The following is a 26,127-nucleotide window of genomic DNA, read 5'->3' as shown; positions in this document are numbered from 1 at the left end:
TCTGCAGCCACCAGACCGGTTCTCCCCAGCGCTGGAAATCTTTTCCCACCCACGATATCCATTTCTACCCGCATGGCGGCAAACACAGGTGGTAGTGCATCTGCTAGCGCCACCCGCCATAAGGACGAGGTGCCTCCGGAGTGCCTCTTCCAGCTTAGCCCGCTTCTGCCACATGTCACTGAAATGGACGGAAGACGCTGGAAGCTGCTTTTAATATACCAGACCTCGTTTTTCCCACTTATTGGGACGAGAAAAAGCAGGAAGGCACAGCCCTGCTGGAACTGCCCAGAACCACAGAGGCCTACGGGGATCCATAGGCCCACCAGATGCTGTGCGATTTCCTTGATTTTCCCCCTCAAGCTTTTTATAACCATCGAGCCTGACAGGGTTGCTGACGATCGCAGTGGAGCCCAGCATGCGGGACAGCTGGAGCCTGTCTCATCGAGCCGAGGCGGCGAGTCGCATTCACCAACCTTCAGAGCTTGGCCTCTTGGCTGACTCGATTTGCTTGTGCTTGGCGAGGGGATGCGAGGGCCCTGCTTCGATGGCGGCATCGTCAAGGGAGGGGAGGGGGGTATCGTGCCAGAGTCTGCAGGTGTCCGCCTTGCAACAAACAATTGGCTGATATCGACGAAGCTCATGCTGGGACGTACGGAGCTTTGACCCCCTCTGCAAGTGATCGGCATCGTGCATATCCTCCGTCACCCTCACCGCAGTAGACGATTGACGACATACCGCGAGACAGGACCGCACACGTTACCCGCCGCTTCCGCCTTGATTAAGCTGCAGCTCCGTGCACACACACGCATCCGCTGCGTCAATATTCATTCCCCGGCTTGGCTCTGCCTTTGCAAAACCGCAGCTCGGGGCCTTGCCACTGTCCGACTCAGCGCCGTTTTCTCACTGTGCTGCCGGCCCCGCGAGTCCCACCGCTACCCAGTCCCGCACCGGACCCGTGGACTGTGGGAGGACACACGTACGTGCACAGGCACAGCATCGGACCCCGATGCCAAGAGCCATCGGCGATTCCCATGAGTTGTCTGTTGCGAGATAATTGTCCGCAGCGGCCACGACGGCTGGCCGCACAAAGATAAGCTCGCAAGCTAGCACACTAGCAATCCGTATTCATTCTCATGACGCCTGTCAGGATATATAGTCGGCAAATAAGACGATGGTATTGAAGACGATCAGCTTATCAATGCCTTTACAGATTTATTTTAAGCCAAAGAAAATCAAGCGCCCGTCTCAGCAAGATGATCAGTCGTTTCCTTTACGACAGCCAAGGTCAATAGCCCGACCTCCTTTTTGACATGAGACAGCCAGTGGCAAAGACAAGCTTCTCGGTTTGCTCTCCACCGCCCGCCGGGCCCGCTACAAATCGAGATTGCTTGCCATGGAATGCGTCCAAGCACGCCCGCACGGCTAAAGAACATAACGATATTGACTTTGATTCCACATTTAAATTGAGCACTTGCATGTACCTATGCAGATACATGCCTAGTACGTAAACCTTGCAGAGCCATCTAGCATTGCCACTCTGCTGTCCTCGAGCTCCCTCCCCTTTACCCGGCAACACCTGAATCGGATGAAACACTTTTTAGTTTTTGCTCCATAAAATCCCATGTGCAAATACTGTATTCAATAGGTGGATAAATGACTCGGCAGCATCGGGGCCATGTCAGATTCTCTCACTGTTTCTGTAACTGCAATTGAGTCAGTGGTGAGTGCGCGTCCCTGGATATCAACCCACCAGATCCTTGCCCTAAAAAACGGACCCAAACGTAGATAAGGATTTTTGACTCATAGTAGCGTTCACCATGGCTTTTCTATTAAAAGAAAACTAATGTGGAGCATAAAACGTTGAAGAACAGTAGCCGAACAGTGTCCATTCTGGAAACTTTACTTCGACAATGGCTCCGACATAGGCGAGCTCAAGACTTATCAAATTTGAAAGGAAGAGACAACTATCATGCATTGAAGGATCAGACACAAGTTGTAACTTCAGACTAATAAATGACGTTTTCCCAATATGGGAAAATAAGTGTGAACAATATAACGCCCTTTAGGACATCTATTATCTGACGACGAGAGTCTGCAATGAAAGCAGACCCTAATTACCGTGTTCCCGGAATGAAGTTCAAATCACTTACTGATAACATCTGTGACTGTACATAAAATACTTTTAGCCAAGAGCCAGCCATATTTCGGACTCATCTTCATCTATCAGCAACTATGGGCATTCAACCCTTTCGAGACGGTCATGTTTGAAAATGAGCCACTTAGTAAAAAGTTGCTGCGCTGCGCACTTTAAGCACAGACAGTAAATTTCCACCCAATAAGGTTCCATGTTCTTACATGTTTGCATAAGAGCTTTGGTAATAGGCTATGAAACTAGTTCCTGAGGCATAGTTGGTCTGAGATCTCACACTATATATAGTAAGTGCTAATAAAATCCTGGATATATCATGGCGACACGGGGCTATCACTCCAAGCCACGCCTTTACAGAGATATCCTGCATCCGCGTTTTGTGTGGTTGATACTCAACATTGAATCCTATCTATCTGTATGAAGGTGCAGCTTAAGTCTGTCGGATACCAAGGTAAGTTGTTGCCATCAAAGTTCTGTATTTCAAAAAAGCCTGATGCAATATGAATTAGATATTGGTACTTTATCCCCATTCAAGACTATGGTTCCTGATATGGGTGAATAGATGAATTCAACCTAGATAGAGTGGATTACTGTTACATTGCCTGGGCACCCAATCAGTTGTCTACTCTTAATCCCCTCTTCCGTCTTGGGGTTTTGGATACCCCCTCAGCACTCCTGACGAGTCATAGCCCTGGTCACGTTGATTTAGGCTCTCGGCAATTCAAAAAGGTTACACGCGTCATAAACGAAGCATCCAGCGTGACATTTCTTAGTTTATCCTTTCCAAAAGAGCGCTTGGATCCGGCTCAACTTTAGATTAGCTGGTGCAGGTTGTCACAAGCGCAGGGAGAATGGTGCATTACCTCTCTCTACACGCCTGCAGAAACACCTTTCATACTGAGATGTAAGATAATTTTTATCCATATCGTGTCATAATCTGTAGCAGTAAAAAAAAACACTATTGCTTATATCTGTCTGGCTGTGTAGGCACCTAAATTTGCTATGGATGAATTCCATTAGATATCAATAAGTTCTACAGAGATTAACTTTGCTCTAGCGGGCCTTCGTCAGAATGCGGGGTGCAGCAAAATGCCCCGGCGCTGAACCGTTCAGGCAATCTTTGGCGGATGGTGGGCCACTAGGCAGGTCGCCCAGTGAGTGCCGGCAGCTATAGGCAGATAAGCCGATAACTGGGCATCCATATAAAAGGTTCAGCGCGAACCTCCCTCAACAAACGCCGGTTGGACAAGATCATCGCAGAGCTTTGGTGGTTTTTAGTTTATTGCTTGCAGGCGATTCCTGGCGCCTTCATTCTTTTCATGTCTCCGTGTTTTTTGTTACGCGTCTTTCGCCTTTTACTGTTTTGAATAGAGCTACTATCATCAGTTATTCGAGAACTGCGACGATGGATTCCCCCGACGATAAACAGCCGACGGAAGTGCAGCACTCGGAACACAGTCAACTCCCTGGCCCTTCTCGGCGAGGCGGTCAGTCCAGCAGCAAAGGAGCTGATCGCGCGCTGGCCATCATTGGCCATCAAAAGATTGAAATTTCCGAGGAGGAGAATCGTCGGATCCTGCGAAAGACCGATCGAGTCATCTTGGTCATCCTGGTTTGGGTTTATTTCCTCCAGATACTCGTGAGAATAGTCCCATGAGATCATTTCAATTAGAGGAGTATGACAAGATCTAACAAGCAAAGGACAAATCCGTGCTGGGATATGGTGCGACATACGGACTCAAAGAAGACACAAACCTAAGTGGTGGTCAATACTCTCTCATTGGGTCCATCGCTCCAATCGCCCAGTTGATATGGCAGCCATTTTCGTCTTATCTCATCGTCAAGGTGCCTCACCGTATCTTAATGCCCGTCCTCTGTCTCGGATGGGGGATCGCCCAAACCTCGATGGCGGCGTGCAACGACTTCTCGGGACTGATGGCCACTCGTTTCTTTCTCGGCTTGTTTGAGGGCGGCTGTTTGCCCTTATTCAGTGTCATCACCAGCCAATGGTATCGACGAGCTGAGCAGCCTATCCGTGTTGCCGCGTGGTATGGAACCAACGGCGCCGCCACGATTTTTGCTGCCGCTATTTCTTACGGACTAGGGCGAATCGAATCCAAAGTCTTGAGAGAATGGCAGATGTAAGTACTCACCATCTGCATCGACGCTTGGGCCTTGGCTAATGTGGTCCCACCACAGCATCTTTCTCTTCGTCGGCCTTCTCACCGTTATCTCTGTACCATTCATTTACTGGAAACTGGACAACGACATCCTTTCTGCGAGATTCCTGACTGAAGAAGAGAAACCCAAGGCAATCGAGCGGCTTCGCGCCAACCAGACGGGTACTGGTAATCGAGAGTTCAAATGGAAACACGTCTTCGAGGCCGCTCTAGAGCCTAAAACGTATCTCTGGTTCGGAATGACCTTGTTGCTCAACGTAGGGGCAAGTGTTACCAACACTTTTGGTCCTCTCATCATAAATGGACTCGGCTTTGACAAATACAAGACCAGCTTACTCAACATGCCGTTTGGTGCTCTCCAAACAATCCTAATTCTTCTTGCCAGTTTTTTAGCCCAGAGAGCCAAGATAAAAGGGGCCATATTGGCTGTCTTCATGCTGCCAGTTCTAGCCGGATTGATTATTCTCTACTGTGTTCCACGAGAAAAATCAGAGCAGGGGGCTCTACTGGCTGGGTACTATCTTCTGGCCTTCATCTTTGCAGGTAACCCTCTCATAGTCTCCTGGATTGTCGGCAATACTGCTGGAACAACAAAAAAGTCAATCATCATGAGTGTGTACAACGCGGCTAGCTCGGTGGGCAACATTATCGGCCCCATCTTATTCAACGATAGAGACGCACCTGCATATAAACCTGGCTTACGTTCATGCCTTGGCGTATTCTCAGCCTTGATTGGAGTGATTTTAATCCAGTGGGCCAACCTCATTGTTCTCAATAAGATACAAGCTAAGGCACGCGTACGCAACGGAAAGGAGGCAGTTGTCATTGACCGGTCCATGCAAAACCACTACCACACAACCAGGCATCACGAGAATGGGTTGCTTCAAGATGACGAGGAAGCCGGTGAGAGTGAGGATCACCTTGGCCAAAACGCTTTCTTAGACCTCACAGACCGCGAGAATGACGAATTCGTGTATATCTATTAATTAGACAAAAAGATGAGTGGTCTAGAAAGTGAAAGCAACTATAGTATCCGTCTATCTCGATAAACGCCGCGCCTCTATTATCATTATTTCCAAAGTACAAGTGAGCTGAGATAGCAGTTCTGATTTTGTTCCCACCCCGATTAACCTTTCTATGTCGTATACGCTTAGCGAATGCTGCACAGCCGGCTCACGATTTACTGAAAAGACCCTGAGGAGATGCATATTTGGCCAGAAGGACAACAAAGCCGCCGAAGAGGCACATGGCTCCGCTAAACATGGTTGCCTCAAAGAATCCAACATAGTGCTTCACGAAGGCACCGTCGATGGGAGGCCCTATCAATGCTCCAACAGCTCCCAGAGCCAACCCCATGCCGGTATAGGTACCGACATTGCGTGGGTCACTGGCACATCCCGTGATGGACACCGTCGCTCCAGATATAATTGTTCCAGAAGTAAAGCCAAACACCGCAGCGTATACGATTATTGCTGCATTATTCATTGTCGAATTCATACAGAAAATGACGATACTGGTGATGACGGATCCGAGGGCATACGTGTTCAGCCTCCCGTACTTGTCCGCCAGCACACCCGGGATAATACGACCAAAAGTAGATGCGCCGTTGAGGATGGCGGGTAAGTAGCCTGCAAGCGTTGGGTCCATGCCTCTTGTTACGGCATATGTCGGAAGGAAGATTATAGGCATAAACATGCCAATGAAGACGAAAAACGTGGAGAGGATGATAAAGTCATATTTTCCGTCGCGGAACGCTGAAGGGATCCAGAATGAAGTCGTCCACGGTGGCAGACGAGGCTTAACGACAACAAGAGCAAATGCCATGAAGGGTAGCATGAGAAATCCCATGATCCTCACTGTCCATCCAAAGCCCAGAGAGCTACTGTTGAGCATCTTGGACACAGCAATGGGCATAATAATGCCGCCGACAGAAGAGCCGGATATCGCCACTCCGAAAGCAGCAGCTCTCTTCTTATCGAAGTACTGCGATACGCTGGCCATGGCTGGAAATTGCAGAAAACCCATGGTACCGCCCATGAGCACACCTTGCACAAGCATGATTTGCCAGTATGTCTTGCATAGACTCAACATCATGACGCCGAAGATGTACACGACAGCCGCCGGGTGAAGAACCTGTTGCACAGTCAGTTACGAAGACTCTCCACAGTGGCGGTCGCTTCTCTTAGTACCTTTGTGCCATAACGGTCAAACATAGGACCTCCAACCATTCCCACAAAGAACTGCAGAAATGCAGACAAGGAACCAATCCAGGCGACATCATCCGGAGACCGATCGCTAAGTTGGTGTGTCAAGTAATATTGAGTAAAGGTGCCGAAAGTATTGGAAAAGCCCATGCAGCAGAAAAATATGGAACCGGCTCCTAGGGCGACGAGCCATGCTCTGAGACCACCATCAGGCGCAGGCTCCAGTTCATCCTCAGCTAAAGGCAATTCTTGCCGTCCAAGGCCTTCTTGCTCCTCTGGGTAAGGTGCCTTTGGCTCGTCTGACGAAGTAGTTGACATGGCTGGGTATGCCGTAGATCGGGGTATCCTTGCTTATCTGATTCGAAGGTGAGAGTGCGGTGGTGAACGTTGTGTATTTGATTCGAAGATGAGAATATTGAATCTTGTTTATCTGATTCGGACTTGAGAGAGAATAGTGAATCTGCTTTGGCATGCTGGACGGAAATGCGATTGATAACCAGGAAATGCATCTTTCTTATACCAGCAAAATAGCGAAAACAGCGATTCAAGACCGAGAAGAAGCGATCGGTCTCGGGTCGCGCCATATCATCAGGCTCTTTAATCCACATCTCGGAGATGGAACTGGCCATTAAGCTGAAAACTAGCCACGGAGCTGAACACTTGTCGTCAATCCAACCTAACGACTTTTCGTAGGATTGCGTGTAAGTCGGGCTTCTGCCGAATTGGGAAATGGGCGGAACATGTTGTCCGAACTGTTTTCGCGGTGGGCATAAACCAAAGCTCCGATCCGATTCGGTCTTTAGTCCCCATTTGGCAATTTCCCGAGTCCGAGAGGTAATAATCCATCACGTCAATCCTTCGACTTTCTTTACCTACAACTCGACTGTTATCGCTGATATCGATTACTTAATGGAGTGTTGCACCGAAAAGACGACTGCGCAATGAATCAGCCATCCAGCGCACCCAGGACTGTTGTTGTCGAAGTAGAGCGACGACGTCGGAGACCAGCAATGTATGTATGTCTGCATCTCAACTTGCACCACATCTCATCTAACGAGGGGATAAAATGAAACTGCAGATCATGCGCGCTTTGTAGAAAACGCAAGCTCAGGTGTAACCGGCAACGGCCCTGTAGCAACTGCATCCGGTCTAAAACGGAGACCTGCGTCTACGAGAATCACCACTTGGTGGATCCGCCTCTGGCGACTGGGCAGTCGCCTGCACACAGCCAACTTGGCGTCTTCCCAGTTGAATCTCGGACTCAAGCACAGACTGCTCTGGATTCTAGCTCTCATGACACGTTGACAGTACGAGGTCATGCATCAAATATAGCACACAGGAGTCTCATCAATCCCTTGACCCCTAGAAGCCAAGATGAGTCGACGCTCAACCTGAGCGTTTCTGATGCGAGCAGGCCTGGCTTTTTCGGCCTGGATCGAGCTGAAGGTGTACCAAATCCCCAGAGTCAGTCCACCGACGTAGGTTCTGACCAGGACCTTTTTGCCGACGCACCTCGCATAACTGGAGGAGCCATTCACTTTCACCGTGACAACAACCCAGCAGATTCGACAAACGTCGTACTTCTACGGAGCGTCACACATAAGACGCGGTTCTTTGGTCAGAGCCATTGGATTAATATCTTTCAAATGGTAGGCAAACCTTTTTACCTGGCTCTATTTAGAACAAAAAACATCGCTCATCTCAATTTCAGTTCAAAAGCATGTTTGTCATGAATGATATACATCTTTTAGAGAGCAAGTCCAATGTCTATCCGCAGTTACTCAAGTGTAAGTCTCTAGCGAGGATTATTAAAGCCAAGAGGACTCCTTCCTGGCCGACCATACCAACAAGAGAGCTGCCTGAAAAGCAAGTTTGCGACAAGCTCATTGATTGCTATATGAAGACATCGGAGAGCGTATACAGGATTCTGCACCTCCCGTCCTTCATGAGGGACTACGAAGAGTTGTGGGAGCCCGGCGCTTATCCAGACATAGCGTTCATCGTTCATCTCAAGCTCATACTGGCCATTGGCGCAATGTCTTACGACGATGGATTTTCCATGCGTCCCTCCGCAATCCGTTGGGTATACGAAGGACAGACTTGGGCAGCGGAGCCCGAGTTCAAAGCCCGGTTAGGCATTCAGTTTATACAAACGCAGATATTGCTGCTGCTGGCTCGAGAAAATGTTGGTGTCGCTGGCGACTCGGTCTGGGTGTCTGCAGGCGAGTTGGTCAGAAGGGCTATGCACATGGGCCTGCATCGAGATCCGCGTCACCTACCAAAGCGGTCCCTCTTTGCAACTGAGATGCACAGAAGGCTGTGGAATACTATTCTTGAGATGCTCCTGAGAATGAGCCTCACGTCAGGTGGCCCTCCGCTCATTCGCCTCGAAGACTTTGACACGGAACCTCCCAGCAATTTCGACGACGAGCAGCTCATGATCGAGGCCTCAGTCGAAAAGCTTGAAAGTGAATACACAAGCATGTCGATTGCGATAGCCCTTCGCAAGACATTTGCTGCTCGGCTTACAGTGACCGCGTTCCTGAACGACCTCTCCTCGTGCGGTACATACGAGAGAACGCTGGAACTAGACGTCGAACTACGGTCAGCGTACAAGACTCTTTGCCAGACCCTTGGAAGATTCAAGTCTCAATCTGGGGGAACATCCGGTCCTTCTCCACTGGAATTGCGTTTTGTAGACTTCATCATGCAACGATACATGTCGGCTCTCCACACGCCGTACCTCATCCCAGCGATGCGCCAAACGAAATACGCCGTGTCCCGTAAACTCGCCGTCGAGGCGGCTCTCAAGACCTGGTCCGCAATGTATCCCTCTTCGGCCATCATGGCCCCGCATGTCCGCCAAGATGCCTCCAACTCGTCCGAGGAAGACCTCCTCTCACGTCTTTCCTGCTGCGGGGTGGGCTTCTTCAGAATCGCCTCTTTACAAGCAAGCCTGCTCATCGCCGCCGAAATCGACAACCAGCTCAGAGAAGAGCAAGGTCTCGTCCCTTCGCCCTTCCGAGCAGATCTCCTCTCCGTCATCCAAGAATCCAAGGAATGGTGCCTCCAGTCCATCAAAGCCGGTGAGACGAACGTCAAGGGCTACATGGTCAACTGCGTCATAGTCGCCCACGTAGAAGGTCTAATGCAGGGTCTCGACCAACAAGAAATCAGTCCATTGTTTCTCAAAGCCGCCGAAGATGCTATAGAGGAGTGCCTTGCGATATTAGAAGAACGAGCCGGTCAAAGTCAAGACGAAGGAGCGGATGCGTTAGACATAGGAATCCGGGCACAGAGCCCAGATTGGGATTTCTTGGTAAGTTTCATTCCAAGTCTTGATTCTTCTGACTCCTAGTATTTGCATGCTGCTAACTGATTAATTTTCGTGTTACTGCTTCACAGGTATCGGACGCCATGTTTGCCTACAATGGAGGCGTAACAGAACCCATAAACTGGATGTTTGAAGGCGTCCAATAGAGACATAATGAAAGAAGAAAACTTGGAGCAATCCCACTATCCATCTAGTGTAGCATTATTGTACGATTAGTTAGATTAATATTTCACCTCCGACGTCTACAACATCGATACAAAGCAGGCGTTGATAGTGTATAAAGCATTCTACGGCCAATCCTTTCAACAACGCAAATGGGCGGATGGTTTAGTGGTATAATTTTCCCTTAGCATCAAGCAACCTTCGAGCTGCTTAACCGCATGGGAAAGGTCCGGGGTTCGATTCCCCGTTCGTCCAGTTGTTTCTTTTTTTTGAAGATTTTTCGTCCTTCTTTTTCTGTACTATATCCATTTTTTTTCTTCCTCCTATTCTGCGGGTGGTTTCGGCGGGACTCCGGCCGGCTTTAGTCGGCGCCGGAGAATCTCGGAGGTACGTACCTGCAGCCAAGGGCCCCTCATTGCCAAAGCAGCTCTCATGAGAAAAAGAGGGATGTACTCGTAGTCCGTGCAACTCAAGCAATGCAGCGGATTGGTCTATACGATACACTACCAGTCTCAAGAAACCGCTTCATCAAGCGAATCATTTCCCAAAAGAGGCAGGCAATGCTTCACCGCTTCATATTTATTGATTGATTTATACTACTGCCTATATTAAGATTGATAGTTCAGCAATGCTAGCATGTTGGGAGCATCCTAGCGCCGAAGCTTGTCTAAATTCAGATTCAGGTACTTACCCGGGAACTATATAAATCAATACTCCGTAGTATTTATACAATAGCACGAGGATGTACTGCAGGTGGGGATGCATGTGTTGAACATGCACCACGTATGGCGACTAATCAATCTACTGTATTGCTCATAAGCATACTCGTACATCGACTGAGGCACATGTTAACCATTCAGGATGGAGGGGTGGAAATGCGTCATGCAGTCGGCCATTTATCAGGAGGCCGAATTATGCGCAAAACCAGATTCTTCCAGAGACACGACCATGGTCGCCCAGAGGAATAGAATAGGGGTTGTCGATATTATACCTCAATTCCAGCATCCAGGGTTGCTTGAGCCAGGACTTGTAAACACTCATCCATCATTTAGGCGGATATTTCTCGCGGGCTTCGGAGGGGCAGCCCTTCGTCGACCAGGTTCCCGCGGAACAGGATGTGGTGGGGGGAGGGGGAGACGGAATGGCGGGGGCCCGGGAAGGCCTGCCAGGAAGCTCGAGCAAACATAGCTCCGACCACTCAATGAGAAACCATTCTGGCATCATCAATGTCGTTTATGCCCGTTGTTCGTATGCAACAAGTCATTTGACTCTCAGCCGTCCAGGGATTGCAACAACACTCCCAACTAGGGAGGCTATGTCGATAGTACCAGACTCGTAAGGAATCCGTCGGGTGAGAAACGATGGCGCCTCTGCCCCTCAACTCCGTCCTCCCATGCGCCACGTTGATAGGATATGACGTTTGCAGCGCTGAAATCAGGGGAACAGACGGGTGGCCTGCGGACAATGGGCTGAGCCACAAAGGTGCCGAGCTCCTCTCCACGATTCAAGTCGGGATGCTAGCAATGTCCAGCTGGCCAGGGTACACCTCCGGCTGTTCTCCTGTGCGTGGAGACCCTTGGACCCCGTTTGCCACACCACGTATGTGCTGAGAGCCACCAATCGCGTTATCGTGTCTCTGGAGCTGTGGTGAGTCCAGATCATCAGATGAGCGGACGCCGGACGGTGTGTCCACGTATGGAGGGGGCCAACGCCCCTTGATCCACGCTGCTACGCCATTGAAACTTGCCAGAATAACAACGCAGTAGCCTCGGGTGCATAATTGTATGTGCGGCTAGTGGGCAAGGGGCTGTCATGTAAATCATTGGTTATCCAGAGACTCATGAGGCCTCTGACTGACCCCTCTTGCGCAATGTGGCAGCTGTAAGCTTATAAATAGTCCCGTCCCTCTCCCTTGGAACTTACTTCTTCTTCTTCTCTCCTTGAATCAAGCACACTCTTCACAAATCCACACATCACTCAACTTCTTCTTATTCACAATGGGTTGGTTCGACGGTATGATGAGCCCCAGAACCGCCTGTGATGTGACTTTGTCTAACTGATGATGCAGATAACTCTGATCAGGCTCAGGCCTACGAGGAGGTCACCCAGCGACCTCACGAAGCCAAGTGGTCTCACGAGCTCATCGGCGGTGCTGCCGCTTATGAGGCTGCCAAGGCCTACGAGGACCACGTCGCCCAGAACGGTGAGAATAGCCCTCATTGACTCTTGTATCGCGGTTCATATTCTAACTTCAACTGTCTAGGCCACCCTGACGAGCACGCCCAGGCCAAGGAGATCCTCGCCGGTGCCATTGGTTTCTTCGTCGACCGCGAGGTTGAGACCAAGGGCCTCGACTTCATCGACCGTGAGAAGGCCAAGCGCCACGCTCAGGAGCAGGCCGAGGAGCAGCTCAGCAACCAGTACGGAGACCGATGGTAAATGCAGTCAGATAGAATAAGAAAACAAAAAAATCGACGTATAATTGAAGCCAATCGTTTCGTTCAAGACGCGTGTCTCGCTGCGGGGTTGTGAGAACCCCTCCATGAAGCTCTCCCACAAGCTTTGGTGTGTCCCCAAGTCGGTGAGATGATGTTATCTGCTGCACCTGTCTCGCAACAGGCGAGCTAGGGGCTCGTAAGCGCGGTCAAGTGTGGTAGCAGTACGGAGTACGAGTACAGTACTGTACATACTTGTAGCTGGCGTAGTAGGGTGCTCTGCGTGAATTGTGATGTAAACCAATATAATCCGCCCCTGGGTCCGAGTGACGATATTGGTTGGCTAGCCGGAAAATGATTGCCGATTAGCTCCAAGACCATGTCAGTTGCTGCATGTATAGTGGCTGAGAAGCCTTGCTCGTTGGAGAAAGCTTGGCTTTGGCCAGCTCCTGGCTGAAACGCTCAACCATCTTCAGCAGCGAAAGGGTCGCTCCAGGGATCTTTAGCGGGGCTCATCGACCAGAGCCACAGCAGGTGGATCGAATCAGGCCTGGGAGCTTGCCGTGTATCCGGAGGAGCGCTGCGGAGGCACACCGTCTTCTCGACTTCTGTCTGCTATTCCAGGACGCGCCATGCGCCGTAGCTGATGTGGCTGGCCATTTGAGACCGGGCTTGCGCTAATGGGAATAGGCAAAAGATGCCGTTTGAAGCTATTGCCATTCAGCAATCTGGCCTGATGTCTTCAACCAGAAGATGCAAGAACATACCGGTCTTTGAGATTGGAATCCTGTCGTCTAGTAGTGGAAGTGATTTTGCAAGCTGTTCAGCGAATGGTGGTCGAAAAACTACGAGATACCTATGCGCTCGCGGACTATCGTAAATTCCGAAGAGCGGCCGGTACATCCGATATGTACTCATGACACTTCGATGACAGCCCATGCAGGGCTTCTATGACGACGGGAGTCTGTTGCGATTTTGGGGCGTCAAGCTGCAGTATATTAATCCCGCGAGCTCAACAATTAAGCTTATCCAGCCGTTGCAATAGTCTGCGAGACAGCCAATGGCTGAGTATGATTTCTATAAAGCCCCGAATTGATAATCCGGCACCAAAATTGATCAGATCTATAGTTGTTTATCGTGCCTTAATGTTGTGTTACCCCAATATACATGTACACAGCAGCTCATCATCAGGATTGGTTCAATCTGCCACATACTATGCATCGCAAGATGTCACTGTGGGCAATAATTTATACGACGGCGCTCAACGCTCTCTTTTTCATTCATCTACATACAACATGCAATAGCTGGCCAAAACATCTAAATATCCTCCTTCACATTTTGCCCCCAATAACCATCCGTTTCTATCTCAATACTGTCAAAAAGCTCCGCGACTCAGCCATCTAAGCCAGCTTGATGCTCCAGTTCTCTCCAACACGTGCACGGATGTGGCTGACAGTTGCAAAAGCAGCCCTGTCTCCGTTGGCAGCCTGGTAATTCACCTTGGCCGACCAGGTGCGTCCTTCTGACTCGACTTGCACCTCCTCTCGGTTCCACGAGGCAGGGGCGCCGACAATGATGATCTTGTCCACATGGACGTCTCGCATAGCCTTGAGCCACTTGCCAGGCTTAATCTTTCGCGTGTCGCGTCCCTCAGCATCAGCTGAAGAAATGACATCGTCTTTCAGACTGAATTTGCGGTAGATGTATTGACCGTCTTGATACTCGTAGCTATCGCCATCATCAACGTACAGTTCTCCTTCGGCCTCGCCACTCTTGGAGACGGAGATGACCAGAGTGTAGGGGTCGAAACGCATAAGAGTGCTTGAGCGACGGGGGATATCACGGCGGGAGATGATGTGACCTCCTCGCATCAATATCGGTATCCGATCAATCGGAGCGTCAAATGTGACGTGCTTGCCCTGTTGCGTCTTCACCAGATTGTACGTAGTGTATTCATAGTAAGTCTCATCATCGGGGATCCAGATGTCGGTAGAGTACTTGTCTTTCTCTGCAATTGGCTTGACGAGCAAACCGGTAGATCCCAGGAAGAATTGGTCATCAATTGCCAGGCCTCCCTCCGAAGAAGGATGCGTCCAAAACATTGGGCGGAGAATGGGACTGCCATCCCGATTTGCGTAGAAGAAAGTAGTGTACCATGAGGGAAGGAGCGAGTATCGCAGTCGCAGCGCCGCAGTAGCAATAGCGGAATATGGATCGCCAAGCAGATATGGCTCGCGGCGACGAGTGTCGATGTGAGCATGGGCTCGGAAGAATGGGTAAAACGCAGCCGTCTGGTACCAGCGGGTAATCAATTCACTCTCGGGATCCCCAAAGAAGCCGGCGACATCAGCGCCAGAAAAGGGAAATCCAGAGATGCCTTGGTTTATAAGCATGGTAATGGAGGTCTGGAGGTGACCCCAGTCCGCCAGGTTATCACCCGTCCACATGGCTCCAAAGCGCTGGGAGCCAGAGAAGAAAGCGCGAGTGAGCACAAAGGGACGTCGATACTCGCCCTTCTTACGGCTCTTAAGAGCTTCAAAGGTAGAGTGGTGATAAGTCATTCCGTTCAGATTGTGAACATCTCGGTGCTCCCAGTTATCATAATGAAGGTTGTCCTTGGGCATGGTAGTCTCCGGGCCATGGAAGACTGAGGGCTCATTCATATCATTCCAGATGAAGGTATTCTCCATCGTTCCGTTGAAGTTCTCGTACTTGTGTAGAGTCTTCCACCATTCGCGAGCCTTGGGGTTGAAACAGTCAATCCAGTTTGAAAGGCCCGGCCAGCAGTCACCCTCATAGATGTTGCCGTCTTTGTCGTGGACGGCAAGATCCAAAGATTGGAGTTGCTCATTGATCGGATAGTTGTCAACTCTCTTAATGTGGGGATCGATAATAACCACAAGTTTTCTGCCATGGCTGTCCAGCTGCTTACCGATGCTGATGGGGTCACTGAACGAATGAGGATCAAATGTGAAGTATCTTACTCCATCAGCGTACTCAATATCCAGCCAGATGACATCGTACGGGATCTGCGCCTTGTCAAATCTGCGGTCCACATCCTTGACATCATCCTGAGAAATGTAGTTCCACCGACACTGGTGATATCCGAGAGCAAATTCTTGAGGCATAGCGGTAGTTCCGGTCAGCTCGCCATACTTCTTGGTGATATCTTGAGGAGTAGGGCCCAAAAAGACAAAGATGTCAAGAATACCGGCCTCAGAGATCCAGTGAGTTTGAGTGCTGCTTGGAGCCTCGGCGTTCAGGCTCAGAGGGTTGCTACTGCCCTTGGTCTTGATGATATCAACCCAAGTATCAGCAGCGTTGAGCCACAAGAGACCGACAGAGGAATCTTTTCGGTGAGCCTGCATGAAAGGAATAGATCCATAGAGGGTCATGGGGCTATCCAGAATGTACTCAAACACGTCGGCGTTGTACAAGCGATACGGCTCCGCGTAGTTGCCTTCGCCGCCCCGGGTCTGCTTGAGGGAGAGAGGTCCAGTGTGCTCGGGGATGCCGTAGACGTGCTCGTATCCGTGGAATGAAATGTCGAGGGCTACACTTTCAGGGCCAAGAGGCTTGGTATCGGTGCTTCCACCGAAGGACTCGTCCCACCAAGTGCTTTCATCCTCTTCGGTGTTCTCCTCTCCCTCCGGCCGTTCGATCTTTGCTCTCCAATGCTCAAAGTTGAGCAGGCCACGTTCATTGAACTTGATCTGGGAGGCACCATCTCTTCGGAAATCGATCCCAAAAGGTGAAAGCTTGATGACGGCCTCAAAGTTGGCTTCAGGGCCGTACTTGACGTTGATCTGAGAGTCGTCTTGATGGACAATTTCGGCCTTCAGATCCGGCTCCAGACCACCAACAATGGACCACTTGGCGGCCTCATTGTAGCGTTCTTTTCTTGCGGCGCTGCCGTGCCTGACTTCAATATCCTTGTTTTGTCGCCTCTCCTCGTCAACGACGACACGAGCAACACCCGATTGGAGGAACGAGATTGTAACAGGCAGTCGGACGGTTTCGCCAGCGGCATTGATCGTCTTGAGGATGACAGCCTGGATCTGACCGTCTTTCAGAGAAGGAGACTCGAGAACAACTTGATAGGGGGAGATCCAGGTCGAGCTCTGGGCAGCCGCTTGATCGGCATAGTCTCGGTTTCGCTTGCAAAAACCGGCCTGGGCACACTTTTTGAAATCATGCTCCTTGACAGCCACTAGACACTTTACCATCAGCAAAAGAGGTTCCAAAGCAAATATGGGGGGTTCATCATACAGGTTGGCTCAATTAGGCATAAAAATGCACTCAGAAGGCTGAAGAGCGCTGTCCACTTCCAGGACAGCCCCATCGTCGACCTCATGCCGAGGGCGAGATTGGGTAGGTAAACAAATCAAGGGCGTAGTACAAAGGCGTCGTTCAAATGCAGGCAATGGCAAGCCACATTAATTCTCGGGAAGATCAGTAATACACAGCCTCATCCAGACAGTCAGCCGAGGCTACGTGATGATGCTGGTGATAGAATCCCTTCCAGAGGTGTATCTGACACCGTTGGGATTGGGAGACGTGGAGTCGAGGTTAAGCTGTCCGTTTCGACCTCCTCGACAAGCTCTCAATCGGGCATAGACTAAAATTAGACACGTTCCGCTCCAAGGCCCGACCGCCATGTTGGAGGGGTCAGCCGCGTTAGGTGCATTATATTCAACAATGCGATATAACATTCGCGTTATACTCATCCTCTACCCCTTTAACCAGCGGTAGCCAAGCACTGGATTGGCACTGTACACGCAGAGATCCAACGATGAATGAGGCTTCTGCTATTTCTTCTTTTGATGGTTTTGTGACGAAATTTGTTTGCGTATCCAAGCACTCCCAGCGTACCTTGAGCTGACGAACGACTTAGGTAGTAGCCCAAGTCTTGCTTGTCTAACTGTACGTACTCGGAACCTCTCGTCCCATCATATCACACATCTATTTTCGTCATCAACATCACAAGCCTCTCTCCAATATCTAATATGGCTCTTCTGAAAGTACCTGCTCGTATATAATATTGTCATTATCAAGAGGAATCCGTCCAACCCATCGCACTGTACAACGGCCAACTGTTCTTTTTTGCTTTTTTGCTCCCGAAACCACCAGCAAATCACCATGCCTGAACCCCACCACGAGGACCCCGCTCCAAGCCCAAAGTCCACTCAGGAGATCCCGCAGCCAAGAGAACAACAGCGACACAACCCGCTATTGAGGTGGACAACGGTAACCCTCCCCCCACCAATTTTCTTCGTCCCGCTACTACTTCTCGCCGCCTTTTATCTTCTCTTTTCTTCTCCTTCTTCTCAAGTCCAACAAGCTTGTTCACTTCAACACATCCCGCCAGTCCAACCAGTATCCTATACCCCTCCCTCTTCTACTCCAAAAACAGTCGCCATGGCTTCCACCGAGCAGACGTGAGCAGCACCCCGCCATCTACCCCTCCATCGATAGAATTGTGCGGGAATCTAACACACTCAATAGCTTCATTGCCATCAAGCCTGATGGTGTTCAGGTAAGCTGCACTTGATATTGCTGCTCTCATTCTCGAGGTTCCTTGTTCTAACTTTTGCTACAGCGTGGCCTGATCGGCCCCATCATCAGCCGCTTCGAGAGCCGAGGGTAAGAAATTTCGACCGACCCCTCCATACGATCTACCGAAATTGACAAGATGATAGCTTCAAGCTGGTTGCTATCAAGCTCACCCAGCCCGGCAAGGAGCACCTCGAGGCTCACTGTTCGTCCTCCCAACCAAATGCCAATCAGAATCATCATTATTAACTGACCACCTTCTAGATGCTGACCTTAAGGGCAAGGGCTTCTTCAACGGCCTCATTGAGTGTAAGGACCTAACAAACGCCTAATAAGCCAAAACCCAGACTGACTTTCTCTCTACAGACATGAACTCTGGCCCCATCTGTGCCATGGTCTGGGAGGGCCGTGATGCTGTCAAGACCGGCCGCAGTATGTTCCCTCGATATTCCAAGCTCTCGGATGCAATTAACTAATCTATTCACGTAGCCATCCTCGGTGCCACCAACCCTCTTGCCTCTGCCCCTGGCACCATCCGTGGCGACTACGCCATCGATGTCGGCCGCAACGTCTGCCACGGTTCCGACTCCGTCGAGAACGCCCAGAAGGAGATTGCCCTCTGGTTCAAGGATGGTGAGGCCGTCTCCTACAAGGCTTCTCAGTTCGACTGGATCTACGAGAAGGCTTAAGCGGTCTTTGTGGCGAAGCTCTGAAGCAGCTGTATAGCTCTACAGTCACTGTACCGTTGAATATGTTGCAACAGGGTAGAAAAAAAAAAAAGACATGCTGAATTTGGTCTCTTCGCGTTCGTTTACGGCCTTCGTGCCAGTGAGGACTTGATTCTAACGAGTATGTTTGCGAACCATGGCGTGGCCCAAACGCTGCCAATGATTCGGACAGGCAGGAGGGCTTTCGTTATCGCGTAGGCCAAGGCGACCTCGACAAGGATCTTGTACTTTTGCTCTCCATTTTTCCATCGCTGCACAGCGTCCTCCACGTGTGCGTCTTGGGTCGTGGTCCCGGGCGTAAGCTGTGCAGTTGTGCTGCTGTCCTCCTGCCCAAAGCCAAACCAACCTTTTCGCTTGAAATACTTCTCAAACCTATATACCCCTCCTTGCACGTATTCGCCAAAATGCTCCGTCATGTACGAGATGGGCACATAAGTGGTGTAGTGAAACAGGGCAAATAGCCCAAACAGAGGCACAATCGCCGTCATTTCGTGTAGAATCATGAACGAAACGACATGCGAAACAGGGGCATTGCGGAGGCCGTTTGTGTATTTTTGCAGACGCTTTGGGAGCTTAGACGTCAGGCGATCAAGGCGCGATATGCCGCTCGCTTCGGTGGACTGGGGCCGGATGGAGGAGCGCAGGTGGAGCGCAGGAGGGCGTGATCGAAATGGCGAGCGCCAATTGAAGGGAATGCGAGAGCGAGACATGGCCAGCAGAGGCAGGTTTTGTGGCAGAAGCACGTTGTTGGAGAGAAGTTTTGGGCTGTGATAAGCAGCTCGAGTCGTGAGCTACCCTTGTTGTGGGCATGCGCTGTTGCAGTGGGGCTCCTCTGCGTCGATGTGCCTAAAGCCATAGCGCTTTGTAACTGAATATCGCCATTTTGACAGATGAAGTCTGTAAATTTCTATGCAACTTGAGAAAAATGCTCCATCTCGACCCATGATGTGACCCTTGACCGTGATATTCCCTCACAATGCCCGAAAAGCGAAAACGCCGTTGATATCCAAGTTGAAGTGTCCGTCCAGCAGTGTCAACTGTATTCCCTAGCCTAACCCACCAGCCATGCCCCTATCCCTGTGTAATAAAGAGCGCCCAAGCCAAAATATCCCAAAAAATCCGTGTATAAACCGTAGTTCTCATAATGTCGTAGCAGTTTGCCGACCTTTTCATCTAGATGTTTGGTTAATTTAATTCAGCTGAACTGTGACTGATCATGAGTGATGACTTACCACTGAGACATGCTTTATGCATCAGTCAAGCAGCGGGACATTGTCGTTGTACAGATCTTGGTTCTGGGCCAAAGTTGGCTCTCCCGCAATCTTCTTGTATGAGGAGCCCCTGTTGCTAATCTTGGTGTACAAGTTGCCTCTTCCACCAGCAGCCTTGATCCATTGGTAGCAAGCAATGAGCCTTTGCGCCATGACTGTTTGTGTGTGATTGTGGTGATGTTTCTGTTGAGGCAAAAGATGGGAACTTTCGCAGGTATAATGGTCGTGATGCGAATAGTTTGTTTCTGGAGATGTGCTTGCAGACGGTCGCTATAATGAGATATCAAGGCACTCTACAGACGAGACCGCTTATATAGATGCTCGCAAACAAGACACGTCAGGACGATGTCGACGCATAAAAAAGCACCCCTCGCTTGGTGGCACAGCCCCTGAACAGTTTGGTTGGGTTCTGCAGTTTGCCCCAATGTTTGCCCAGGCCATCATACATGGAGAGCTTCACTTTGGTTCGCCATCCGAATCTGAAACGAGAAACATGCCGGGGCTCCTGGCGCTTCTGGACTGTATTTGCCCCAAAAGTGCCGGGGCCATGACGGAGGCTTTTGGCCAATCAATGCTGCTGACGATGCAGACCGCGGCAAATCCGTTCGATAATCATGAGCACACCTTGAGATAATGAAACGCTATCGCGCAATCGCTGTAAGCTAAGCCTCGATGCAGACCGTACAAATAGACAGTATAGCCTTTGTCCACATTGCGGTGAAGAGTCGGTAAGACATGCTATTCGCATTCTGCTGGCTGCGGTAAGATCTTGGTATGTTACCCAAAGTTATCGCGGCTGGTGACTAGGCGCGCGGCATCGTCACAACTGAGTATGGCAAGCACAAGGTCATAAAAATAGAGAGTGGACGGCATTTGTGTTTCGTCCTCGTATCAGGCCGACTTGGTCTTGTGTTGCCTCATATCACGGATCGAACTTTACGGAATGTCCAAGCCACATTCACGCATCTTCCCTGGAGGCCGCCGTCCTTAACTGCCTACTATGTATTGCTCGCCCATAGCTACGCCGCATGCAACTGTCACGCCGCTGTCCTTTGAAGCGCCCAGAGAAATGCGACCTAAGATGGAACTTCAAAATACTGGATTTCTTTTTTGAAGAACTTTTTGGTTATGAAGACCAAACTGTCCATCATGCTGACACGATATCGATCTTGTTGATGATCCTGGTTGTACAAGTTGGCGACTTTCAGCTGATTCGAGGCCTGCTAAATCTCATGATACCTTCTTCTGTCGCAAAGCCACAACATCTCCATGATGAGCGTTATGTTTATCAACTGTGTAATTGAGAAGCACGGTATTGATATTAAGAGCTATCGCCGAATCAAATCATGAAATTTCGAAATGTCTACGGCGTTGCCCATGTAAAACGAAGGCGTTTCCCATCAATCTGTCCCAATCTCCCCAGCCCAACGGTGTAGCTCACCAGAATACATGCCTACAAACCAGCGGCTCATCACAATTGAGAGCAATAGCAGGCAGTCACTTGGTGTAGCTGTTACGGGCTCAGCAGGTTGCTTCTTTCGTGATATTGACATCATATCGCGGGAGGTGAGCTTGCCTCAAGTTGGTTCCCGCCTTCCTCGCGAAGCAACATCTTTGACCGCCTCCAGCACGAGAGGTTCTAGTTTTGGAAAGTATCAAGATGTTTCTGCCTGCTCGTAAATGCGCTTGCACGTTAAAAATCGACGTCACGTGCAAGTGTTGCTGCCTCGAGACACTCTTTCACCTCTTATCTAACACATCTCTTGCCTTAACAGCCAGTGATGCTTCCTCAACGCACCAACATGACGAAGTATGGCGGTGAAACAGACTTTTCGATTGCAGCAAAATGACCATGAGTTCTCTACTTCTGAATTTCTCACCTCTTCTGAACTTCTACTTTCTTCCTACACCCTCCACTCATTCTCCTGACATATCCAACAAAGCTCCAACTGTTCCAATCACTCCAGCTTGATCCTCTTCAAACGTTCTTTGTTTCGACTTCTGTTGACTTGCCCTGACGTCTTTATTGATCATGGCTCTCTTCAAGATCACCGCCGGCTTTGTCGGTGCCATCGGCCTCTTCAAAGCTGTCCATGCCCAGCAGTTCCGCAATGAGGATCTCATCCTCTGCGATTGTGGAATTGGAGACAACTCTGATCAGCCAGATTGGTCCACCTCTCGCCAGATGAACTGGTACCAGGATATCAACTGGCCTAGTTCCGCCTACAAGTATCCTGAAGCTCCCGACATGGCTGTTGAAATTCCTTTCAAGGAGGGCTGGTATCCCTGGATTCCCTCGGGCGCAACCGCCACTATGCCCAACGGTGATGTCTGGACCGCGTATATTGAAGACGGCACCCCTGATGGCTTCAAGGCTGGAAGTGCAGTCACCACCAAGGAAGGTGGTCAAATTCTCAACTGCTGGGCTTACCGTGGCCGTCCCGTCAGTGCCGCCCTCAACAAAACTGTCAATCACGACGCCATCTGCTGGAGTGCCTTTGTCTGCAATCGTGACAACCACCCGCCTCCTCGCCCCGCGGATATGGGCTCCCAGACTTCGACGCTGACCACATCTTCTGCGGCCCCCTCCACTACATTCTTCTCTCAGCCACCCCAGACACCTGTCTCTACCCGGAGCAATGGTGGCCAGCCCGTACCAACTTCCACTCCTCACACCGGCCAGCTTGCTGTCTATTCCACTCTCAGTCCCCGATTCATCAACTGGCAAAACACTTGGGGAGCATTCATCAACAATTTCGTTTGGGATCAGACTACTGGCAATTGTGTTGGTGGTCCCATCAAAGGACAGGGTTACACCATCAACGTTGAGTGTGCTGGAGTGAAGATCGACGACGACACTCACATGACACTCCTTCTCATCAAGGCCCTCCGTGACGTCGGCCTCAAGAGTTTGTGGTTCAACCAGAATCCTGTCATCCCTGGAATCAATGGAACCAATGTCACCTCCACCAGCTGGGTCGTCATGCCAGAGGCTTTCACAATCAGAGCTACAGACTTGTCAACCCGCAAGGTTGTCGGTTATCTGTCATACGCCACCAAGTATGATGGCTTCCTCAGCGGCCCATGCTCAGCATGTGAAACTGCCCGCTTCAACTCGGACTTCTTCAACCCCATTATTTCTGCCGTTCAGGGCAGCTATCCGGTGTATAACAACTTTACCATCGAGGCTCAGTGTAGCCCCTGGATGGCCTGCGCATAACCAGTACCCCACGATTGTTGTGGTCTTTTTGTAGCTCTCAGCATCTGTATGTATCAACAAGGCACTATGGCTTAACCTGTTGTCATTATCTATCGCAATGGTTGAGGAGGATCAAGAGTCATCTTTACACTACTTGCTCAATACTATAGATGTATGTATGTTGCTCGAATACAAACTCATTTTGTTCATCTACTCCGTCCACCTTGGCTTCTGCCTATTGTATCACAATGTAATTGCATACAGCGCTGACGTTTGTCTGTTTTCATATATCTGAGTCATCTGAATAGTAGTCAAATTGTTTAGGAACCTGAACGGGCTTGCTGTTGGGGGCATCAGGGTCAGCCTCTAGCACAGGTTTTGTTGCCTCGTTTATTGGTGGAGGTTGGGCACTTGTTAGAGAAGCATCATTTCTCAGAACAGATGTCATCTGCTTCGCCCATTCCCAGGGCCTCTCTTTTCCACCTGGAAGGCTATTGAAGTACTCCCACCCCATGACGCCACCGAACCGCTCATGACGGCCTCGGAGCAAAGTCAGGACGGCTGAGAGAAACTCCCACATGACAAATCCACTGCCATTGTCTGGGTTTGTCACAAGGCCAACGACCACCTTTTCGATAGGCCAGCCTTTTCGAATGATCATTTCGTACATGATGGGGTTGCTCATATCACCCCAACCACAATAGAACTGAGCATTGTACCATGAGATTTCATGGCCGCGCATGACTTCCAAGGCCTCATAGTCGAAGCCGCTGAGGTTGCTCCTATGGTCGAGGAGAGCGGCGGCGACGGGTGCGAGTGTGATGATGAAGTCTTTGCCGAAGTCGCTTCTTAGACGGTCGATGAGCTTGACGACGCCGCCTAAAGACATTTCCTCTTCGACGTCGAGGTCCAGACCGTCGAGTCCACGCGCGCGAATCACCTCTCTCAAGGGAACATAGTATCTTTCGAATTGCGCGTCAGAGCCATCCAGACGTTTGTATGAGCCTTTGGCGGCTCCACCAAGCATGCCCAGGACTTTGACGCCGGAAGCTTGAAGAATGCGGAGTTCAGCCCAGAGGGTTTCGAAGCGTGGATGATGAGGAGGGTGGTCATTGAGGGTGATTTGGTTCGGGTCCTCGTTAAGGTGGATGGCGGCCAGGATGACATGCGTCAATGAGATGCCGGGCTGGGTGAGGAGTGGGAGGAGAGAGATGGGTTTGCCGGCGGAGTCATGGTGGGTTTGGTAGTAGGTGATGATCCTGGGGAGGGGATTCGAGGCTAGTGGTATTGGAGGCATTGGGGATAGAATATATGAATGAAGCAGAGAAAGATTTTTGAATAGTTGGGAATATGCGAAGGAAGCAGAGTTGAGATGGCGGGTGTTCAGCTGGAATGACCTCTGGTGGGGGTGGGAGGACCCCGCTATCAAGGGACGCTCAGCTTGGTGAGCTTGAAATGGATAACGACATCACATGCACGCAGCTGACAGTTCAATCACAGGTACAGTAGGAGATATTCCTTCAAACCAGAATATACTGACGCGCATTAATATTATATGGAATTAATCGAGTGAACCCTGAGAATTGATATATACTCCAGATTATCCTCCATTGAGATATCCGATGCTGAAGCGCTTCCCAAAATACACGTATATTCCCAAAAGTAATAATACAACATAGCCATGTTGCTTCTACAGCCCTATGGTGTGAACTTCGAAAAGAAATAGTGTCAAGAATTTTAAACCTAGGCGTTCCCCAAATTTAAGCTTTGTCCCAGTTGTTACGTTCTGCTTCGCCAGTCACCTCAGTCCCTGAGACTGTGTTGCCCAGGCATCGTCCAGGATGCCACCCAGCGAAAAGGAGCACTGCCGCCGCTACTGGCGCAAATTCGAAGCAAGCAAATAAAATCTCATTCGATTGAATAGAACCGTTCAGCCCCTGGGCCGTCTCTGCAAGCCGAAAGACTGTTCGCATATATATCAAGAGTGTTGCAGAAGCAAAGACGACACAAAAAGCAGATAGACCGCGCTGTTTAATTGCATGTCCGGCACGTGCTAAAAAGCTTCCAGTCACCACGATGAATACACCGATGGAGAATACTTGGTAAGCTAGACCGCCCAAGAGAATGTTGTTGGCAACAGTCGGGTCTTTGTGCTTTGACTCTTGGATGCCAATGAGAGCAGCGCCAATGACTTGGGTAATGGTCGATATAACGTCGGACAGGACAAAGAACCACATGATGACCTTGGGCGAGAGAAAGGAATATTTGGAACCCAGTCGAGAAATGAGGGCCGACAGGATGGTGTATATACCCGCAGCGAGGAAGACAGGCGCGACGACGATGAAGAAGTAGTTGAGAATGAAGTAGATCAAGTTGTAGGGGTCTACCTTTGCCGAGAGGCAGCGTGCGATGTAGCCAATGATTTCGAATAGTAGGCCGACGGAAAATGGAATAAACCACCAGCTTCTGTAGCGAATTGTCTGGGCCAGGTGGACTGCAAGCATGAGGAAAAACCAGACTGCCGCAAACACGGCGAAGGAGAAGGATGGTGTGTAGCCATAGATGATGATTCGAATGTCGTTTTTGCCCTTGGGGTCTGGCCAGTTTGGATCGACATAGCCGTCGGCTGGTGTTGCTGTGTTAGTCGAGCCAAGTTATTGGGGGACGAGTAGTAACTTACAAGTTGTTCCGTTTGCACCCATGGTGTTCAAAGTCAAGTTTAAGATTTTGTAGCAGCTATGAGAATTGTCAAATGATTAAACAAGGTTGTTTATTCTCTGTATTCCAGTCTTGTCTTTGTGAGAATACTCGTCTGTCTTATATCCTCCAAGTCTAAGAGTAGTCAGAGGTAGCGGTCAAAGTAGCATTCAGGCTTGGCAGCCACAAACGACAGCTAGAGATCCAAATTCATC

The 26,127-nt window shown here is 50.0% G+C and overlaps 11 protein-coding genes across 11 annotated transcripts; 5 read left to right on the top strand and 6 right to left on the bottom strand.

Moving 5' to 3' along the window:
- Positions 1–3,554: 3,554 nt before the first annotated feature.
- Positions 3,555–5,315, top strand: TRIVIDRAFT_36012 (uncharacterized protein; the record flags this gene model as incomplete). Its single annotated transcript, XM_014104777.1, has 3 exons — positions 3,555–3,788; positions 3,851–4,290; positions 4,349–5,315. 3 exons carry the CDS (start codon positions 3,555–3,557, stop codon positions 5,313–5,315), a joined length of 1,641 nt encoding a protein of 546 aa, XP_013960252.1.
- Positions 5,316–5,502: 187 nt separating this feature from the next.
- On the bottom strand, positions 5,503–6,851 carry TRIVIDRAFT_63367 (uncharacterized protein; the record flags this gene model as incomplete). Its single annotated transcript, XM_014104776.1, has 2 exons — positions 5,503–6,462; positions 6,519–6,851. The coding sequence occupies 2 exons, from the start codon at positions 6,849–6,851 to the stop codon at positions 5,503–5,505; spliced, it is 1,293 nt and encodes a 430-aa protein (XP_013960251.1).
- Positions 6,852–8,253: 1,402 nt separating this feature from the next.
- TRIVIDRAFT_55458 (uncharacterized protein) lies at positions 8,254–10,013 on the top strand (the record flags this gene model as incomplete). The annotated part of the gene is made up of 2 exons (XM_014104775.1): positions 8,254–9,852; positions 9,939–10,013. The coding sequence occupies 2 exons, from the start codon at positions 8,254–8,256 to the stop codon at positions 10,011–10,013; spliced, it is 1,674 nt and encodes a 557-aa protein (XP_013960250.1).
- A 2,080-nt stretch (positions 10,014–12,093) lies between these two features.
- Positions 12,094–12,468, top strand: TRIVIDRAFT_141673 (uncharacterized protein; the record flags this gene model as incomplete). Its single annotated transcript, XM_014104774.1, has 2 exons — positions 12,094–12,232; positions 12,293–12,468. Coding segments are annotated over 2 exons (315 nt in total), but the record flags the coding sequence as incomplete, so codon positions are not given.
- Positions 12,469–13,715: 1,247 nt separating this feature from the next.
- Positions 13,716–16,976, bottom strand: TRIVIDRAFT_86135 (glycoside hydrolase family 31 protein; the record flags this gene model as incomplete). Its single annotated transcript, XM_014104773.1, has 2 exons — positions 13,716–16,674; positions 16,734–16,976. The coding sequence occupies 2 exons, from the start codon at positions 16,816–16,818 to the stop codon at positions 13,865–13,867; spliced, it is 2,895 nt and encodes a 964-aa protein (XP_013960248.1).
- Positions 16,977–17,756: 780 nt separating this feature from the next.
- On the top strand, positions 17,757–18,823 carry TRIVIDRAFT_215180 (uncharacterized protein; the record flags this gene model as incomplete). Its single annotated transcript, XM_014104772.1, has 7 exons — positions 17,757–17,902; positions 17,970–18,000; positions 18,064–18,107; positions 18,164–18,222; positions 18,282–18,326; positions 18,384–18,449; positions 18,507–18,823. 7 exons carry the CDS (start codon positions 17,883–17,885, stop codon positions 18,704–18,706), a joined length of 465 nt encoding a protein of 154 aa, XP_013960247.1.
- An 11-nt stretch (positions 18,824–18,834) lies between these two features.
- On the bottom strand, positions 18,835–19,455 carry TRIVIDRAFT_131035 (uncharacterized protein; the record flags this gene model as incomplete). Its single annotated transcript, XM_014104771.1, has 1 exon — positions 18,835–19,455. A coding segment is annotated over one exon (621 nt), but the record flags the coding sequence as incomplete, so codon positions are not given.
- A 148-nt stretch (positions 19,456–19,603) lies between these two features.
- Positions 19,604–20,333, bottom strand: TRIVIDRAFT_111017 (uncharacterized protein; the record flags this gene model as incomplete). The annotated part of the gene is made up of 2 exons (XM_014104770.1): positions 19,604–19,918; positions 19,978–20,333. One exon carries the CDS (start codon positions 20,167–20,169, stop codon positions 19,999–20,001), a length of 171 nt encoding a protein of 56 aa, XP_013960245.1.
- A 1,715-nt stretch (positions 20,334–22,048) lies between these two features.
- TRIVIDRAFT_35692 (uncharacterized protein) lies at positions 22,049–23,236 on the top strand (the record flags this gene model as incomplete). Its single annotated transcript, XM_014104769.1, has 1 exon — positions 22,049–23,236. One exon carries the CDS (start codon positions 22,049–22,051, stop codon positions 23,234–23,236), a length of 1,188 nt encoding a protein of 395 aa, XP_013960244.1.
- A 103-nt stretch (positions 23,237–23,339) lies between these two features.
- TRIVIDRAFT_92008 (glycoside hydrolase family 18 protein) lies at positions 23,340–24,548 on the bottom strand (the record flags this gene model as incomplete). Its single annotated transcript, XM_014105440.1, has 1 exon — positions 23,340–24,548. One exon carries the CDS (start codon positions 24,510–24,512, stop codon positions 23,499–23,501), a length of 1,014 nt encoding a protein of 337 aa, XP_013960915.1.
- A 427-nt stretch (positions 24,549–24,975) lies between these two features.
- TRIVIDRAFT_63359 (uncharacterized protein) lies at positions 24,976–25,917 on the bottom strand (the record flags this gene model as incomplete). Its single annotated transcript, XM_014104768.1, has 2 exons — positions 24,976–25,850; positions 25,896–25,917. 2 exons carry the CDS (start codon positions 25,915–25,917, stop codon positions 24,976–24,978), a joined length of 897 nt encoding a protein of 298 aa, XP_013960243.1.
- Positions 25,918–26,127: the final 210 nt, after the last annotated feature.

This window comes from Trichoderma virens (genome assembly GCF_000170995.1).
Source record: "Trichoderma virens Gv29-8 chromosome Unknown TRIVIscaffold_2, whole genome shotgun sequence".
NCBI lineage: Eukaryota > Fungi > Ascomycota > Sordariomycetes > Hypocreales > Hypocreaceae > Trichoderma > Trichoderma virens.
This window is presented reverse-complemented; position numbering and strand designations above follow the sequence as displayed.